Source organism: Microtus pennsylvanicus, chromosome 13 (assembly GCF_037038515.1).
Source record: "Microtus pennsylvanicus isolate mMicPen1 chromosome 13, mMicPen1.hap1, whole genome shotgun sequence".
Classification (NCBI taxonomy): domain Eukaryota; kingdom Metazoa; phylum Chordata; class Mammalia; order Rodentia; family Cricetidae; genus Microtus; species Microtus pennsylvanicus.
Window position 1 is genome coordinate 14,525,807 of NC_134591.1, and position 19,441 is coordinate 14,545,247.

The 19,441-nt window shown below is 38.1% G+C and overlaps 1 protein-coding gene across 33 annotated transcripts in view; it reads right to left on the reverse strand.

Annotated features, from left to right (window-relative positions):
• The window catches only part of Ptprd (protein tyrosine phosphatase receptor type D), a 2,195,185-nt gene that overhangs the window by 89,531 nt on the left and 2,086,213 nt on the right, over nt 1-19,441 (reverse strand). For 24 of the 33 annotated variants that reach the window (XM_075945536.1, XM_075945538.1, XM_075945537.1 and 21 more), the window contains 2 exons: nt 12,343-12,384; nt 11,740-11,837 (listed from right to left, as the gene is read on the reverse strand). In XM_075945536.1, coding sequence (XP_075801651.1) covers nt 11,740-11,837; nt 12,343-12,384 — 140 coding nt within the window. The remainder of the gene's footprint in view (nt 1-11,739; nt 11,838-12,342; nt 12,385-19,441) is intronic. The other 9 variants (XM_075945568.1, XM_075945570.1, XM_075945557.1 and 6 more) reach the window with 1 other exon arrangement.

The following is a 19,441-nucleotide window of genomic DNA, read 5'->3' on the forward strand; positions in this document are numbered from 1 at the left end:
GCTTCTCTGAATTCAAAGGGAGGCAGCATGTCACCGCTCATTAACTAGACTAATTACACTTCCTCAGTCACTGCGGCATTTCTGCTCTCTGCATAGAGACAGTGTGGAACAGACAGAGCCTTCGAGGGAGGGGCACTCCACAATGGGAAACCAAAAGGGCAAACTGATCTCTGTAACATCCACTTATATCCTATGTTGTAATAATTATGCAAACTAAATACAGGGTGAGGGAAGGCAGGCTTAAAGGCATCCCAGCTGAATCGCCTGTGACTGGGGCTTTGTCCTTCCTTCAGCCCTGTTTGTACTACCTGATATGCTTTCATGGAAATAAAAGCTGGAATTATAGCAAGCATAACACTACTACAGAACCTTAAGAAAAAATGTGCGAAAAAAAGTTAGTATGCTCTACCATCAAATTTGGTCAGTATTTGTATCAATGGAGTTAAAAGTCTATTTTTTTCCAATTACTGGGAGTTCCTTAAAGTTAAGTTACTGAAATAACATGGGGGATTTTGAACAGACAAATGTTTTTAAAATCTTAAGAGGATGAGTTACATAATATTATTTTAGTGAAGTTATGTGACTATTAGAATAACAAGATATTCTTTAATTTTAGATTATATATAAGTGATGTTGGGTTATGATTTGTCATTTGTAGAAAGGAGGCTGTTGATAGGTAAATGTTTTTACCTTTAGGATTCACAGGCCAGTTAAATCAACCACTGAAATGCTAGGATGAGAAACACTTCAGTGCTACCCACCCCATCTGAAAGTCAAGACTGTTTCTATATCTTCTAGTCCCTTAAGCAATCTTCTCTTCATCTTCTTTTCTAGTGGGCAGGATTTAGTGACATTCACAATTATTACACGTGGCTACAGAAAAGTTGTTGAGTTTGGGTGGAGTATGGTTTTGCTGGTTTTGTTTCCTAATTTAATTTTGGGGAGAAGGGATTCTGATGCAGGGTTTATGCAGTGTTGGCTACCCTCGAACTTTGTTAAAGTAGCAGTAAAGGCCCACTAAGAAAAAAATCCTCCTGTTCAATAGAATTTAATCTCTGGCCATGGGACCACCTTAGGAAAGTGGGCTTAAACTATAGTAAAGAAATGGGCAGAGTGAAAATTTCTTTAATGAGTGAGCCAAAGCAATGGTTTGTTATGGTTACAATGTGATCCAGACATCAGACCAGGTGGTTTATGGTTTATATTCTAGCTTGACCTAGTAATAGTGATGTGACGACGGGCAAGTTACCTCACTTCCCTGTGCTCAGAGCCCTCTTTTCTAACATGCTATACTAATAGAACCTTCCAGGATGATTAGAAGGAGTTGTAATTTATATTGTATTTTCAAGATGGCTAGGCACATGAATACTATCTACCTTGTGGGGTGTGTAGAGAGGCTAGATGTTATTATTATATCAATCTTATACAATTTAAAATGAAAAGGATAATATGAAAATTACTCAAGTTGGCAAGAACAGAAAGAAAGAAGAAACAAGGAGAAGAAGAATGAATGAAGTGTCAAGAGTAAGCTTAGGCCTCTGGACAGAACCTCTTCTGAAGAATGTCTGATTTAACACAAGCAATTGAGAAATAAGTTTTGATTATGTTGTATGTATGAATACTTCAACTGCTGTTCTTGTGATGATTATAAAATAAAACAAAGCCAAATCTATAAATTCTGGCAAAGTCTCAGAGCTCAGATCCTTGTCTTTAATTTTCTATATACTCCCCAAACATGATCCTATGCTCAGCCACAGTTTAGCATTAGCCAAACATACAAAACAATGAGAATGAACCTTCCCACTGCCACTTTTAAATTTGAAAATAAATACACAGGTAAGCAATGGTAGCCTGGTGATTTCGATAACAAACTCTCAGCAGCTTCACTCCAGCTTCTCAATGCAGCATTACTAAAATTCTCCCACAAAGCTTGGGTCTGGGGAAATAGAAATACAGATGCATTGAGTGGGTCCTTCAGGAAATTTTTTTCGGCTTGTTTCATGCTCATGAGTGGAAGTGATTTTCTTGACTTGAAAATACTTTTGGGATACTCTGTTGATCCTGGTATGGTGACCTATAAAGATTGTGCCATCTATGGCATCTCGCAGCAACATGACTGTTATGGCACTTGCAGCCACATCATAGCACAGAGTCTTCTGGGAAGTCATTCCTTGCTCCATATCCATATCTTTGTATGAACATCTCTCCTAACCTGGAGTCTTACAACTGCAATAATCTTCCTCTCTCAGGGAAGCCTCTCACCACTCCCACCTCACTCCCATTATCCTTTTTAGTTATAGATATTCATGATTTCTTAGGAGACTAGGGATTCATCCCAGATATGATCACTTCTTGACCTTTGTTGTTCAGCATTAAATGTTTGTCAAATAATAGAAGCTATTCAGTCTTCTTATTCCAAATAAAACAAAGAAATATTTGAGATTTAAGATTATTCCCTAGGGGCATAGACAACAGCAAAGACCCTAGGATAGCCTTTGACAAATCAGTAAACATGAATTACTTGCTAGATTGTTGTGGATATTTTAATATAGATAGTTCTCTCCTTTTAAATATACAAAGAACTCTAAGGACATCTTAGTTACTCTTCATCCTCTTTACCCCTTCCCGTTGCCTAGTTGATTCCTTGGAGCTCCCTTTCAGAAAAACTAAAAGGAAATATGATAAAGTGCAAAATAACTTGTGTGGGTAAAGTCAGAATAGCTGACATGTTGGCCAAGTGTGCTGAACCCCCGGGATCAAGGACCACTTCTGCCCTGAGAACAGAGCAGGAGAGGCCAGGTGCCACCACAGTTTGTCTTAATTACATCCTAACGAGGACAAGCAATAATCTCATTGCAAATAAGAGGAAGCCAAGGCAAAGCAAAGTCATCTGTTCTGGATTTAAACAACACAGCTCATAACTGGATGACTGAAAAGATGCCTAGTTTTTGGACTCCAACACCTCTTCCTATAGCTGGTTGTTCTCTTGCAGCTTCTAATACTAATTTACACTCTGGCTATAAAATACCAACTTCATTTCAAAACCACAGTAAAACTTCAAAATGGTACCTTTTCCAATCCTTTCAGTAGTTCTCTCTTAAAGTTATAGCTTCCTTGGGAACTACAGACATGTTAGGATTAATTGTTTCCCAAGAGCCATGGGCTCCACATGAGAGCAAGTAGGAAGCCACTCCAGGGCATGTCCAGCAGTGGTCAAAAGACCGTCAGAAAAGGGGAAGTTAGATTAGAGCAAGGTCTGCAAACCAGACAACTATACCTATGTGATGTGAAGGTTCCCGGGGTGAGTAGGGCTCACAGAAGTAAACACTAAACTGCATGGGTTTGGAAGACACCAAGTTTGATGCTGCTAAGAAAATAAGAAAACAATGAATTTTTTAAAGAGAATTTAGGAATAACAACTTGAAAAGTCTAAATAGAAGAGAGCTCTGAAGCTTGGTAAATTGGCTGCCTTCTGAGTTCTTAATATCTGCATGAGTTCAGCAGGAATGAAAGACCCAGCACAGATCAACACTCTGATTTTGGCCAGTGCTTCTAAGATGAGCCGCTGTGTCTTTGTGTCCTGCTACATTTGTTTACAAGATATAGAATGACAGCCAGCTGGGAAGGGATTCTCTTTTCTGTTACATCTTGGTTGGTGAGGTTGTTTCTTAACTATAGGCCAAAGACAGCATCTTCTCAGATTGCCAACTGCCAGGTCCATCTTTCTTGTCCATCTTCCTTGGCCACATAGGGAGTTTAATCAATAGGCACTTTTGAGTTAAATCTAAAGGGTTTGCATTAAAACGTATTCAATTCTGTGTGATCTAAAGATAATAACAGTCTATTTTCTGAAAGAAAAGGGTCTGAAAATAAGGCTGTGCTGCTGATAAACCAGGTGGAGATGTAGATTGGGAAAGCAGCTCCTTTTACACAAGACAGTCTTTGTTCTATGGGCTCCTGTTGTTGGTGATAGCAATTTTGATCACAAGAAAGAGGTGTGTGTATGTGTGTGTGTGTGTGTGTGTGTGTGTGTGTGTGTGTGTGTGTGTGTGTGAGGGAGAGAGAGAGAGAGAGAGAGAGAGAGAGAGAGAGAGAGAGAGAGAGAGAACTGAATGTTTATTTCAAAATTCATCCAGGCATACACTTTGGCTAATCATTTGCTGTATGCCCAATGGCAAACTTGTCACCATGTGGCCAACAACATGCTGAGACGCCTTGACACTTGACTAGGAAAGTCTGAACACAGCATGGTTCTGAAATGTAGGAAAGCAAACAGTAACAGCTAATGGTGCTGGCTTAAGCTATGGAGATTTCTTTATTCTTCCCTATTATATCATGTTTTACTGGATTCAGCAAAGCCCTAGAGATTTGGCCATGAATAGAAAGAGGCCAGAGTTTCACTGCTTTTAAGACACAGATTTCTTTTCAATACTGTTACATTTCTGATTGACTGGCATCTTATAGCTCATGACAAGATTATAATTATGGAATTAATGCTTCTTTCTTAGTAGTCTATAAACTATGTGGCATCTTAACATTGAAACTATTTACATGTAATGGAACATGCAACATTTCCGAAGATGAGTGAGCATTCCTATCAGCAACTCCAATGGGCATCACTATGTACAAAGTTTATTTTCATGCTCCGAAGCCAAGGTCCAAATTGTGGTAATCTGACACCAAGGCCTGTGCAGTTTCCCACTCTTCCGTATTATTTCTACTGTTGGCTCAATAAATATAATACCCTAAGTGACAGGGAGAGGGATCAAGACCCAACTTGAGGGGTAGATGCATTATGTTCTATGAAAGTAGGAAAGAATCCTGCCTCACAATTCTTCAGCTTCAGGAGAATCTCACATTGACTACTAAGTTTAGATGTTCATCTTCCTCAATTTGAATTATCAATACCAGTGAGTAAAACATTTGCACTCCTTTTTTGTTCATGAAATTATTCATTTTTCATTCCACTATATAAGTGGCCACAATTTGTTCAAAAATAAAAAGTAAGAAAAACAGACTCTTAGCAAATGTTTCAATTTTCTATGTTGCAAAAGAAGTTAAAAAACAAATTTTGTTATTAACCACTTTATTTCCTCAGGGAAATAGAAGCGTTAATCCCTAGAAAAAGCCAACAGATTCAAAAGTAGAACACATGCACACACACCCACACACTCACACACAGACATACAATGGTTTATAGAGGATAGTTTTGTGCCTGTGAATGTACCGTTGCATGGTCAAATATATCAAGATCTTTGTTATAGGAAAGATGAAAATATTTTCTTTTGTGGTCACTGCTTTGATGACAGACAATGTTTGTCTCTTCTCTGGAGAAATATAGTATTTACCACTGGGGATAGACAAAGTATGTCTAGATGAAATAAATATACCATCAACATGTCTCAGGAAAACCACCAACTATTCTGATGCATAACTATACAAGGCAAAGTGGTAACTACAGCATCTGCAGAGGGTTTCAGCAGAAATAGTTTTATTTAGTAGGTTATGGTTCTTAGGTTCTGTAATCAGGACATACAGAAGAGGATTTCCTTCTCGAGGGGAGATAATTCAAAGGGAGTAAATAAGAACACAGCATCAATTCTCACTTCTATCACACAGTAGGATGTGATATCAGGCAATTTTTGTTTCTTAAGCTCATATTCTGATGTCTTCATACATTTAAAAATTTTACCTAAACAATGCTTAATGTCTCCACATATATCAGAAATATCTTTATGTATTTTATTATTCATCAAGGAAACATTAATCTTATTATTTTATCTCCTACACTACATTATTCAGAATTTATTATGTAATGGTATAACATATATGTTGCTATAAAATCAGAATTTTTTTTTATATCTGGAAAGTTTTGTAGAAGAGCCTCATTATTTTTGGCATAAAGGGGATGGAAGATCACTGACATGAGAACTGGGAGAAATCTTTGGCACATGTAGATGATAAATGGCTGGGTGACATCATTGTTATCATAGATATCCATTTCTTTAGATAGTAGCAAAACTTGAGTTTGGGCTTTATGACAAGAAAAAAAAAAGCCAAAGTTGAACTCTAGTGAGGACTTCTGAGAATCACTATCCTGTCACTTTCTAATTCCAATAAAAGGATTGCAGAGAGTTGTTTTAATAAAGAATATTAAGGTAATGCTACAAATAGAAAAAGGTATCATTAACATCTTTTTTTTTCTTTTTCTTTCTTTCTTTATTTATTTATTAAGGATTTCTGCCTCCTCCCCTCAACCGCCTCCCATTTCCCTCCCCCTCCCCCGATCAAGTCACCCTCCCTCATCTGCTCCAAGAGCAATCAGGGTTCCCTGACCTGTGGGAAGCCCAAGGACCGCCCACCTCTATCCAGGTCTCCAAAGGTGAGCATCCAAACTGCCTAGGCTCCCCCAAAGCCAGTACGTGCAGTAGGATCAAAAACCCACTGCGATTGTTCCTGAGTTCTCAGTATTCCTCATTGTCCTCTATGTTCAGCTAGTCCGGATTTATCCCATGCTTTTTCAGACCCATGCCAGCTGGCCTTGGTGAGTTCCCGATAGAATATTTTTGACAACTGTGTTTGAGTGACCACCAGAAGAGGATGGGGAACGTCTAGAGAGAATTTAAATTCCATCAGAAACTGGTTAGTTAGCCCGTAATAGTTCATGCTCTCGTGAGACCAAAGGAAGCATCTGGGAAGACTACTGTGAAAGCGTGTTCGCTGAACATGTCAGGGTTGTTACACTTATGAACTCACAGCATGCACAGGACCAGAACAAAACAAGGGTGTGTGGAGTTTGGCGCCCAATGAAGCAATGTCCACAGCTGGGGTACTCAGGGCTGTTGGGGGAGAGAGTCAGTTTTCTTCTGAGATATGGATCCTGGTAGGTTGCTCTTGCTCCAGGGGATGGCTCTAAAACCATACCCATATTGAAAGCACTAATTGGACCCAGTGGGTTAAGAAAAAATATATATGAAAATTGAGAAGAGACAAAGTGTGTCAATTCTGGTAAGAGTCATAAAGGAGGGATTACGGAGTGGATTTGAGAAAAATACAGTGAATAAATGAATGAAATTCTCAAATAACGTAAAAATGCTTTTAAAGAAATTGTAAGCAAGCTGTCAGGAATTTGAAGGGATTTTGTTGGTCACTGTGTTTTAAGGCAGGTTAATCTCTCAATTTAGACCAGAGTTTTAAAAACTAGACTGTACTTAAATTAGGATTTGCGAGTTGGAGAAACTGAAAAACTGTTGAGAACCAAATTGGAAGTCAGGTTTTATTTTTATCTTCCTAAAGCACTTCAATCATGATCCCTTGAATACTTGCATGCCGGGGTCCCTGACTCATTGGACAGAGCAAATCTGTCTATATCAATAGCTTACCCAATCTATTTCACAGGGAAAAGGAGAGAAAGTTACTCCTCCAGAGTTAAGAGAGAAAGTTACTTCTACCAGTCTTGCTTAGAAGGGCACCTTGCCTTGGCAGTTCATAGATGGCAGAAAACTATACACTTTTGAGTTCAAACTTATCTATTCCTAAACCAGCATTGCTATCTATGATCCTCCTAACTGTTGGTCTTTACCACAGTTTCTCTATATTAGTGTGCATTATACACATGATAGATTAATGTTATTAAGGAATTTGTAAATATGCTCTAAATTATGATCAAAACCTGAGAAAGTTTTTAATCAAAAGACTGATTATACTGTAAAAACAATTCATTGGCATACCTGTTTAATGAGAGAATGAATTTCTTCAGAATGGGCACAATAAGACCTTAATATACAATCTTAACCTTTTAATACATACTTAATGCTTTTAAAATAATGGACATAATTACCAGCTTTTACTGGTTCCCTTTATAAAAACCTTTTCGTTTTAAAACTGCCATTTACATACTTACAGGCATGATTTTCCTAATTCTCCTAACATACAGTTTATAGATGAGGGACTTACTATGGTATGCCACTGTGCAAATCTACAACAGGGCAAAGTGTCCAATCCAAGATGCAAATCTGAAGTAAATCTCATGCCTTTCTTACCATCAAAACACTTAAGACTCACCATTGCCACAGCATTTGAAGCTCATGACAAATTTTGGCCTTCCATACTGGTCTAATTTCATGTCACCTAATTCTCTAAGATGAACAATACCATCACCAGTATACTCAATGTTCTTTCTATACATACAGCTTTTCATAATGGTATCACAGTGCATCTCGTGTAAGATGTATTTGTGCATATTTATATATATGCATTGCTAATAATGACTCTGATGATGTCTGCCAACTGAATCTAAATGTACTTGCCATCACAAGAAGCAGTGAAGGGGGGAAATCATCTTCTATCTTGCATAATCCTCAACAAAGGATGTCATCTTTCAAAATGAGGGCTTCCTAGAACTTTCACCAATGTTCTCCTAGTGCTGTTTTTAAAATAAAGAACCATGGCTACAGTGGTTTACCGAGTCACTTTACTTAAGGTGGAATCCATGAAAAAATTATTTTAATTTTTGAGGACAGAGACTCATTATACATAGCCCAGGATAGGCTTAAATATATTATGATTATAAACATCCTACATGCTATGATTATTGACACGTTCTACTATGCCAGCATCTAGGTATCTGAACTTAAAATAAACTAGACTTCCAAATAATCAAAATAATGTCATCTGTGTTGCAAAACCTGCACTTGTTTTTAGTTTTATATGTTTGTAAGTCTAATCAATTGACTCTGAGAGTAGACTTTATTTAGTAAATGACAAATGATATATTAACAATGAGATTACTCATATTTCAGTTACTTTTTATTCTTATATAAGAACATGAAAGCTTAAAGCATTGACGACCTATAGCATTTAACATGACTTAACCTTGTATTCAGATATTTCCAGGCTATACTTTCATCTGTCATTGACTTCATTGATGGGACTTGATGTGTAATTTGACTTGTGTCCTCAGGACCACTGTAAACAACTTTCATGCTTTTAACCTTGGTTTGTTTCAAATTGCAGTGACAAATTTTTGTTTTAATCAGCTTAAGCAGTTTCAATAAACATTAATCCACAGTGATTGAGTAGAAATAGTGAGGTGCTTGAAAGTAACAAGTTTTTCCTTTTATTTTTTTCTTGCTGAAAATCAGTTAAAAACATATTTAAATTTATATGCTAGCTAATAAGAAAATAATTTCCCAAAGTGTGGCTCTGATATTATTATATAAAGGCTTTATTCTTATTACCACAGATGAGTACACCTCTTAAATATCTCCTTCATGGCTGTTAAGAAACAGTCCAGTCAATTCCTGCCCAGGGAGCTTTAATCCCAGATCATCTTACTGACGAGCGGTGAAGAGTCTGTGTGCACTATCATGTCAATGGCTGAGGTGACTCAGGGAGCTGCTAATGGCAGTAATGCCAGCACGCAGTTCAAGGCTACTTGTATGAAGTGCTTCTGATCTAAATGATCATTAGGTTAGCGTGACATGGCACATTTCTTGAGACTTTCTATATTTAAGAGAGGCCAGCTACTTTATTCAATGGATACAAGTCCATTTGCTGAAGAGGTTTGGAGTTTCCTGGAAGTAAGTCAAGTGTTGGCTTATCGATCAACTGAAAGATTATATTTTTAATGTTTGTGGTCTATTACATCATTACAAATAAAGAATTGAAGTAGAATCATGAAGAAAATATACAGACAAACAATAAATACTTAACAGTTTAACAATAAAGAACAGTGAAGATTCTGATTGGTGAAAAGTGACCCTTAAATTAAGAGCTTCTTTCGCCACAGGATTTACTCTACATATATTTTCCTTCTCATTGCTACAACTCAATATTTATCCTCAAACTGGAAATGAGGCACTGGATGTATATTAAAGGTTTAACAAGATGGGCTATACTTTAGAGAAAAAAAAAACAGTGAAGAGGTGAGAAGCAAGGCTTTGAGAATATAAGACAAGATTTGGTGCAGTATTAATTTCCCAGAATGCTTTAAGAGGAAAAAAGGAAACTATGACTGAGCACACTGGAAAGAAAAATGTCTAGCTCTGTGTTCTATCAAATAGTACAAAAATGTTCCAATATGCAAACTGGTGAAGGATACAGAATAGCAATAGACACCAATTCAGACGGTTTGCTTATCCAGCATAAAATTAGGAAGCCCAGTTCTATGGTCCACTCAGGAAGTGGATAGGGTGATGCTAAGTTTGAGGATACCTTGAGAAACTTAATGAGATCCTGTCTCAAAATAAAAAGTAAATATCGACTCTGTTGTTCAGTGTGAGAGCAGTCTCTAATTCACATCAGCCCTGGATTCAATCACCAACTCTGGACAATGGGTGCGGGTGATTAAAAAGAAAGGAAGAAACAGAAATAAGTAAAAGTGAGAAAGACAGAGAGGCAGAGAAAGAGAGTTGAAGAATTTAGGAAGGCTATGTAGGTAGATTGCCTTGGGCTTTCTGCTTCACATTCTCAGATATGGCATGTCTGAGATCTGTCATTTCTCTGGCCCCTCAAGGGTAGATCTAGAGATTCCTCACTGCATGTGATAGGACAGACTTTTACACATGGTAGAGAAAGATCATCTTGGACAACTGCCTTTGAACCTGATGCAGCAAAGACAAAGAAAGGTTATGAGGAAGAGCCATCTTTAAGTCTTCCAGTAAGCCAGTCCCTGAAATCTCTCCTGTTGTTTGTAACAATTAGAAGAATTTTTTGATATATTTAAATCTTGTGCTGAAACACATAAAAAGCAAGAACAATGATGCTCCTTTAGTAGTTACACATGAACAGGTTTCTCCATGGACCCTTGTTGCTATGGACCACTAAAAATGGCCAGGTTTATAACATGTTGCTTAAAAATATCACAGTCACAGCACACACACACACACACACACACACACACACACACCACCAAAAATTCACATAGAATCTTTAAGGACTCTGGGATTTGACGATACTAGTTAGTTTGGAAACAGGCACATTTCTGATAATCTTGGCACTAGCATTCTTTTCCACAGTGGCTGATGATTCAAGTGCAGAGTTTTCAGGCCATAAGAAACATTTTATTTAGAAATCTCATATTTGAGGGGCCAGCAAGATGGCTTAGCAGGAAAGCAGCCTAGATTCCCAGAATCCCACGCTCCTGGAACTTGTCTTCAGATTTCCACATATGCACACTCACACGTAACACATGCGCATGGAATAAATAAGCCAAATAAAAGGGCTACTTATTCCTGATGATATGATATATTATGACTTTTTCAGTGAAGATTCTTCGTTTGTTTGTTTTCCAAGACAGAGTTTCTCTGTGTGTATCCCTGGCTGTCCTGAACTCACTCTGTAGACCAAGCTGGCCTCAAACTCACAGAGCTCTGCCTGCCTCTGCCTCCTGAGTGCAGTGATTAAAGGTGTGCACCACCGTTCCTCAGCAAAAATTCCCGCCACAAATAAATTAATTTTCACCAATTTGGAACACTTAGAAGTTTACTGAGTCAGAATATTTTATGGACTTAATATCCAAAAAAAGAAAAGAAAGAACAAATATCACTCAATTTACACTGAAAAAATAGACAACAATACCTATAAAATCCAGTTACTATAATGATTTAATTGCTTATTTATAGAAATTGTATCTGATTTGGAGTTGTATTTCAATAAAAAAGTACTGATGTTAACTTTCTAGACAAAGACAAAGGCAGGCATTCATTGGCAGTTCTGTCACATAAAGAAGTGTATTACCTCATATTCCTGGGAAAACTTCAGGTTGTCGTTTGCTTTCAACCTCTCAATATGATCTGCAAGTTCCAAGATAGGGATTGGAGGATGGCTAGCCATACCTATTAGAAATGAAGAGGAAACATATTTGAATAAAAACCACATGATGTTAACACTTCCAAAACACAGTGAATGCTGTAGTTAGAAATGGCCCGAGATCATGTGAGTAGTAAAGATGTTTTATGCGAAGAAGCAGGCAGATAGTCTGGTTACTCAAAGCAGGACATGCTCTAATGGGAGGATTTGGGCACCAAGTAAGAAATTCACCAAGCATATTCCCCAAACTAGCATTCCTAGTGTGGAAGGAAGGGTTAACTGCGCTATGAATCAATGAGGTTAGCTAGCAGGAAAAACTGAAAAGTCGGGCCTGATGTCAACTTCTGCTTTGAGTAATTACTGTTATGCCATCTCAGACTCCTTCTCCTGCACTGTGTGAAATGGAAATTGTGTGGAATTAAATGGTGTAAAGTCAACCAAGGAACAGACAGTGAAGAAGGCCTGAAGGGGGAGGAGGAGCAGCCTGATAGGAAACAGAAAATGACTTATGTATAATCAAAGAAAACTAACTTGAAAAATGAAGGTTACCAGGGTAACCGGAAACATCTGAACCTGCAAAGGAAATGATGGTGTAAATAAAAATAAAAAAACTGAATGGGTATGTTTTAAAAAATGAAATGGATAGCATGATACACCTTTATAAAGAACTAATACAATGCAAGCTTGTACAGGGTTTACCACATATAGATGAGGATCACTTTAGTATTTCACAAACATGTCAGGTGACAACATTCACATGCAAATATGGACACAGAAGAGGACATGCACAACAGCTCATGACAATGGCTACCGACAACACACGGACACCAAAGCAAACTGAACTTCAAAAATGTTTCCACTAGTAGCAGATTGTAGAGGCTGGGGTTGCAGCCGTCTAGTCATTTACGTATGATCACACAACAGCACAGAGGTATTATGCCCCCACATGTCTCACTCTTCAACCCCCAGCAAACCTACAAGCCACTTCAGGTGTAAACATCTTTGTCCCTCATGTGAAATGAATTCGGGAAAATAAGCATATGATAGATGAAAAAACAAGGAAAGAAAAGAAAAGAAAGCAGAGGGGCCAAATACATCTTAGTTCAGTCGGCCAGCTGAAGACACATTAATTTCACAGTGTTTGTTAAAAATAATCTGCTGTTAATTTTGATGATTCTTGTGTTTTTCTGATGCTTTTCCCCCTCTGTTCACATGATTTGATCTTGTCTCATTGAGATGAATTTTGCAAGTGCACCATGAGAGAGAATTGCTGACTCGGATATTAAGAGACACAAATTCCAGCTGGATTGAGACAGTGAACTAACATGCCCCCAGGGAAGCATCTGAAGTAGAAAATTAGAAGCGGGGAGCTCCAACTGGAAGCTCTGGTGATGCTCTGCTGTCACTGTAACTCTGGAGGGTAACGGGCTGGAAGGATGACCATTAGACCAATGTGACAGGACTTCTTAGGAGTGCTTTAGAAATGGTGTCATTAGAGAAAGTCACCCCTTAAGTTCCTGGATCTGAAATGCCAAATTATCAATGGTTATGGTAAATTAAGTTACAAAACAAAACAACTTTGCTCCTTCAAGAAAATTATTCTGTGCTTAGCACAGTGCTGTGATCTATGGTGGCTTTGTGTTCATGGCTGTAAATGTCTACTCATAGGAACCAAAATTTTGGTAGAGAGCCAACAGAAATGAGTTGATTAGATGTAGATTTTCTTTGTTGATGATATAATTATATATTCAGACCAAAATTTTGGAGGCCTTTCTGAAAATTTTCCCATGGATGGTAGAATCAAACTAATTTACATTCTTTGGTAGACAGGGGTGGGGGTGGGGGGTGGGTGACAACAATCGAGTAATTAAGAGTGAGCTCATCCAGATGAGGCACTCCCCGGAGAAAAGAATGGAAATGCGGAAGCACAGAGATGTTAGACTGATCTGGACATGGGAATGGGCTGAAGTGGACATCATTGCAGTGCTTTAACAGAGAAGGTAATAGAGACAAAGATGTTTAGACCTTTTCGAGCGAATCGTGGGAGAGAGTTATTATCATATATGGACTGAGTGGTGGTTTGGCTAGAGAGGGAGGACACAGAGCCAATCAGGGAGGCGTAGGGGACTGAATTACTGCTCAAAGCTGCAAAAGTAAAGCCAGTTGGAGATGGGAAAAGTATTAGTATAACAGCAGAAGACCATAGGAAACAATACAAGATGTGATCACATATTTACTTCTGACATGTGGTCATAAAGTACTAATATGGAAGCTAATTACAGAGAAATCCAAATGAATCTGAACTACCTATTTGTGAACAGCATTAAAGAACTGTTACTTAGGACTGGGCAGTTTGCATCATCTGTACCCAATTTCTAGAACAAGTATAAATGGCAGAATAGCCATTTCACACCCAAGAGGTGAACCTAAGAGAATTGCATGGAGTAAGAAGGAAACGTAGGCCCATGATACAGAATATAAAGTTACTTCTGTTCTGACGCCTAGTTAACAGGGACCTGTAATTGAGCATCTCAGTGTCTTTATCTGTAAGATCAAAGTAGGAAAGTAAGTTAGTTCTGGAGTGGCTCCCTTCTTCACGACACTATTCCACTACACTGAGAGAGGCTCTGAACAGACAAGAGTCTTTTAGGAGTGGTTCCTATAAAAGGGTTTTTTAACTTATTACTTTGAGGTATGTAGAGAATTGTTTGTAAACTTAAAAACTATTATTTACTTGTGTTGTCTGCTATTTATGTTTAGGTAAATTTTCTTTAGCTAGCCAAAACAGTGTATACTCTATATGATGATGTTGCCTTGCTTATGTGTAAGGCTGAATACCAACATCAGTCTGCTGTTGCATAAAACATGAGATAAAATTACTCCAACTCAAAGCTCCTTATTTCCTGTCAGAAAATAGTCAAAGGGTGTGGTGGTTTGAACAAGAATGCTCCCATAGACTCATAGTTGAATGATTATGGAAATGGAATTAGGAGGTGTGGCCTTATTGGAGTATGTGCGGTCTGGTTTGGAGGAAGTGCGTCACTGAAAGTGGACTTTGGGATTTCAAATGCCCAAGCCAGGCTTAGCGTCTCTCTCTTCCTATTGCCTGATGATTCTGATGCAGAACTCTCAATTACTTCCCCAGAACCATGCCTGCCTGTGGGCAGCTATGCTTCCTGCTATGATGATAACAGAGTAGCGCTCTGAACAGTAAGACAATGCCAATTAAATGTTTCTCTTTATAAGACTTTGCTGTGGGCACGGTGTCTCTTCACAACAATAGAAATTCTAACTAAGACAAAGGGTTTATTTCAAAAATATTTCCAAGCAATTTGTTCATTGTCCAGTGCTAAAAATGCATTTAAAATAATTCAGATTACTATATTCTGGATAAAAAATTAGACCCTAAGAATACTAAGATTAAGTTGATATTACTGTAGTAGCTGCTCAGCTTTTGTCTGGTAGCCTGGCCATTGTTTACATTTCAGAAAATGCGCGCGCACGTGTGTGTGTGTGTGTGTGTGTGTGTGTGTGTGTGTGTGTGTGTGTGGTTATTCAGAACAATGTTTTCACATTAATTCTCAGGTATTTCAAAATTCCTTTTTGCAGGATGCATATCAGACCAATTAATTCAGGACCTCTGTGTGTGGGAACCAGACACTAATGATTTAAGTTCTTAGCAGCAGTTTTCATCCTATAGGAATACATGATGAAGATAGCAGGAGCCTTGTAAATTCATTTGTTATATTTTATGCTCAAAAAATATCACGATTTATGAGAACAAAAATAAACTTTTTTTTTGCTTGTGATATCCTTGTATTCTTGTGACACCCCACTAGCAGGCATTATTCCTTTATAGACATTACTAGCAGCAAAGAATTAGAAGTATGGCTATCAACTGCTAAGGAAGTGCCAGGACCAGGACCTCATTGACACAAGGCAACAAATACACAACACAAACACATTTTAAAGGCTTACATTGACCCTGATCAGAGTGTTCATATTTAGCCACACGTCTATCAGATATGATGCTACAGTGAGACCTGATGGTGTCTTCATCAGGTTGGAGAAAATAAAAAGATGACTACTTTCCACATGGTACATATTTGTCATAATAGTTACAGTGGCTTCTTTACATGAAACAAAATTTTAAAACTATGCTTGTTTGTTTTTTTAGCTGAGATACATCTTGGAGATAATGGAGTCCAGTGCTTTCATTTTATACAACAGGACTCAAGAATCCAGGAGTTGTATATGTTCATTTAAGTAGTGAATAGCAAAAACATTACTAAGCTGCTTGATACCATTAGCCTGATTCCTGTCTGAATAGGAACTGACTTTCTAGAAGGAAGACAGAATCAAAGGGCTGAGGGAGTCAGGATGATACAACCAGTAACCAGAGATCACTAACAGTGGTACCATAGATACTTTTACAAAGGAAGCATCACTGTTTTTCCCTTGTGAGAAACAGGGAACTACTAGGACTACTTTTGTTCACCAATTTTTGCTTTCCAGGAAAGAAAAGCATACCTTTATTATCTGAACAGCAACACCAAACATGAGGGCCAGCTCCATGCCAGTCACAGTTCTGAATGTGGAGATGTGGGTGGTGACTGAGAAGGGAAGCTACTCTGCTGTGGCGCTTCCTGTGCCAAGGGAAAATGTGGGACACACAGGGGAGGGTGTCGTCCACACAGCTAAAAATCCTCATCATCTCTCAAGCAGCAACTGCACAATTGCCAGTGCTGAACTGACGTGAATGACAAAGGCAGGATGCAGAGGAAATGAGGCCCTTGTGCTCCCAGACAAACACTATGAGAAGCAGGAATGTGAAGCACTTGGGCTTATCTTGTCAACAGAAGTGACGCATACACCTGTTTTCTACCAGGGAGCTGGAAGTGGATGTTGTAAATAACCTGGTGACCTTTTTCTATCTGTAGGGCTAGGCCTGACCCAAATTTCCCAGAATGGTTACCCCAGACTCTCCCTCTCTAGACCTTCATTTTTAACTTTGTTTCTCAGTCAATAGAAAGTATCCCTAGGGAGCTGCTCCAAGGACTTTACAGCTTGCTGAGCTAGAACGTTAAGCTACGGAACACATCTGCAGGGTAGAGGTCAAATGTACTTTGCAAGAGTTCCCATGTAGTCATGCTTTAAGCTTCCTTGTGCACAAGGATTAAGAAAACTGTTACTAGGAAGCTTTTTTTTTTTTTTTAATTGAACTGCATTCAAATGTCTAAAAGAAACTGGCCCCGTGTGAGACTAAGGAAGGTTTAACCAGCCCAGATAACTAAGAAATGCTGAACTGAATTTCCTTCTTGTCTCTGACAGCTCATTCCCCTGCTGGCAGTAGAGCACTGAAATGGAAGGACTCTGACAGGGTCAGATGGCTTGGACTCAGGTGGTGACGTGCACACCAAGACGGAGAGCAACGTAATGATCGTAAACCACCCTGATCTAAAGATGGTATGCTCATACATGTTAGAAGTCTTAGAATTCAGCCTGTCTCTGGAGGTGGGGCAGGCAAAAGGTGCTCATTCTCACACCTGCAATGTATACACTGCCGGTCCCTTTCTGTCAACACGTTCAGATTCCCTATAATTATGAACTAACACTATAAACTCAAAATGTTAAAAACTGCAGTGCAACTTTGCAAAACATTTCTAAAAAGATATAAAGGTAATTTTGCTTTTAAAATAGTCTTACAGTGTCCTTTCATTTAGAGCATCCTTCAAATAACTATATTATCCATAGAGAAATGTTTATTAAAAAGAGGCTCAGCAATTCAAATACCAAAACAGCAATGCTAATACCTCCGATATTCAAAATATATTGAGCCTTGATTTGTTGTATAAGTGGAAAACTCCACATCTAACCTCATGTGGTAGGTGGCAGCAGAAATACAGGTATATCAAAATGTCACATGAAACTACTTTACAGCTATATATGGCATTTATGAAACAGAAATAACATTTAGATCTGGGCTTCATCCCCAAGATATCTCAGTTCATAAGTACAAATTATTTTTTTTTAAAAAAAATAGCTGGGTGTTGTGGCTCAGTGGCAGAACATTTGTCTAGAATGCAGGAAAATATGGCTTCAATACCCAGTTAAAAAAACAACACATACATACATAAAAAATATTACGTATCAAATAAAGCAAAAGTTCAAGTCTAAAGTACATTGTTCCCTAGCATATTATATAACAAATACTCAACTCATGCTTGCTTTACTTATTTTCCATACATGTTTAATCTGCACATTAAATGTTTTCTGAAACTCTGTAACTTTGCAGAGCACAGTTTTTCTGGCCAGTATTAATAGTGGCATATGATTTTTGCTGTCACTGAACATGTTTGCTTACAGAGTCTCAATATTATGCCACAATTTATAAAAGTCGGGGGTACATTTAGTAGGTATCAACTAAGGGGAAAACAATTTGTTTATCAAATCCTAAACGTCCATGAGTATATCTGACATAGCAGTCATTGAGAGAAATTCAGCTCCTTAAAGATTAGTCACAGCTGAACATAATTTATATACTAGTTAAAATGAAATAAATACAACTACTCTACTATGTTTATAAATTTGTTTTATAAACTAATGATAAATGAGACATAAAGAGCACTGTGCATCATAAGATATAATTGCTTCTAGGGAAAACAACATAATTTGACTCAATTATGGTCAGTAATAGCTTAAATAAAATATTCTCTAAGAGTATGTCTCTTGAATTGAATGACAGACTTAAGTTTTAATTTTATTGTAGGATTCATCAACATGAAGGATTTGAACAACTATGTTCCTTTATACCCAAAATTTAACATTTTAAATCAATGAACCAATGTTTTACCAGTATAAAATGCAAGAAAGAAATATTTTATTGTTAGGTTGTATGTATATGTTTACTTAGAATAAACTCTGAAGATAACAAACATATATACATAAGGTGTGTAGCATCAGCACTGATGTGATTACTAACACCAATGGACCAGGGAGCTACTGCATGACCTCGCACAATCTACTTGGCTACTGTGCAGACAGTCTGCTGCAGACACCACAATCTCTGATACATTAACTTCTCACCTTATTTTTCTTTTTCACAGACCATCAATCATCTACCAGCCAAAACACACTAAGGTCAGGTCCATACTGAAAGGTAGCCCTGAGCTGTGGCCTCTGCTTTTCAAACCTGAGACTTTTTTGGTTGTGTTTGGGTATCTTTGTGAGGGGAGGGGGAGAAGGGGTAACAGAAGCAGTCATGTTGGTGGTGGCTGGTACTGTGCTCCACACTATTGGTTACCCTTCCCTCACTTCTCCTAAGTACTAGACAGAGCACAGACTTCTTTCAACAGTGAACTCATTTTGCTTTGCTGGAAGATTCACAAATATGAACACATACTTGTCCCGTCCCTCCCTCCCTCCCTCCCTTCCTCCCTTCCTTCCTTCCTTCCTTCCTTCCTTCCTTCCTTCCTTCCTTCCTTCCTTCCTTCCTTTTTTCCCCTTTATCTCAGCTTGTCTGGTTTGGAAGGAGAAACCCTTCCCTGCTGTGCCTTACCAGTGGTCCTTGGGATTCTTCTAAAAGCTTTTTAAATAATTGAATCATTTTCCCATTTTCCAAGAACTTAAA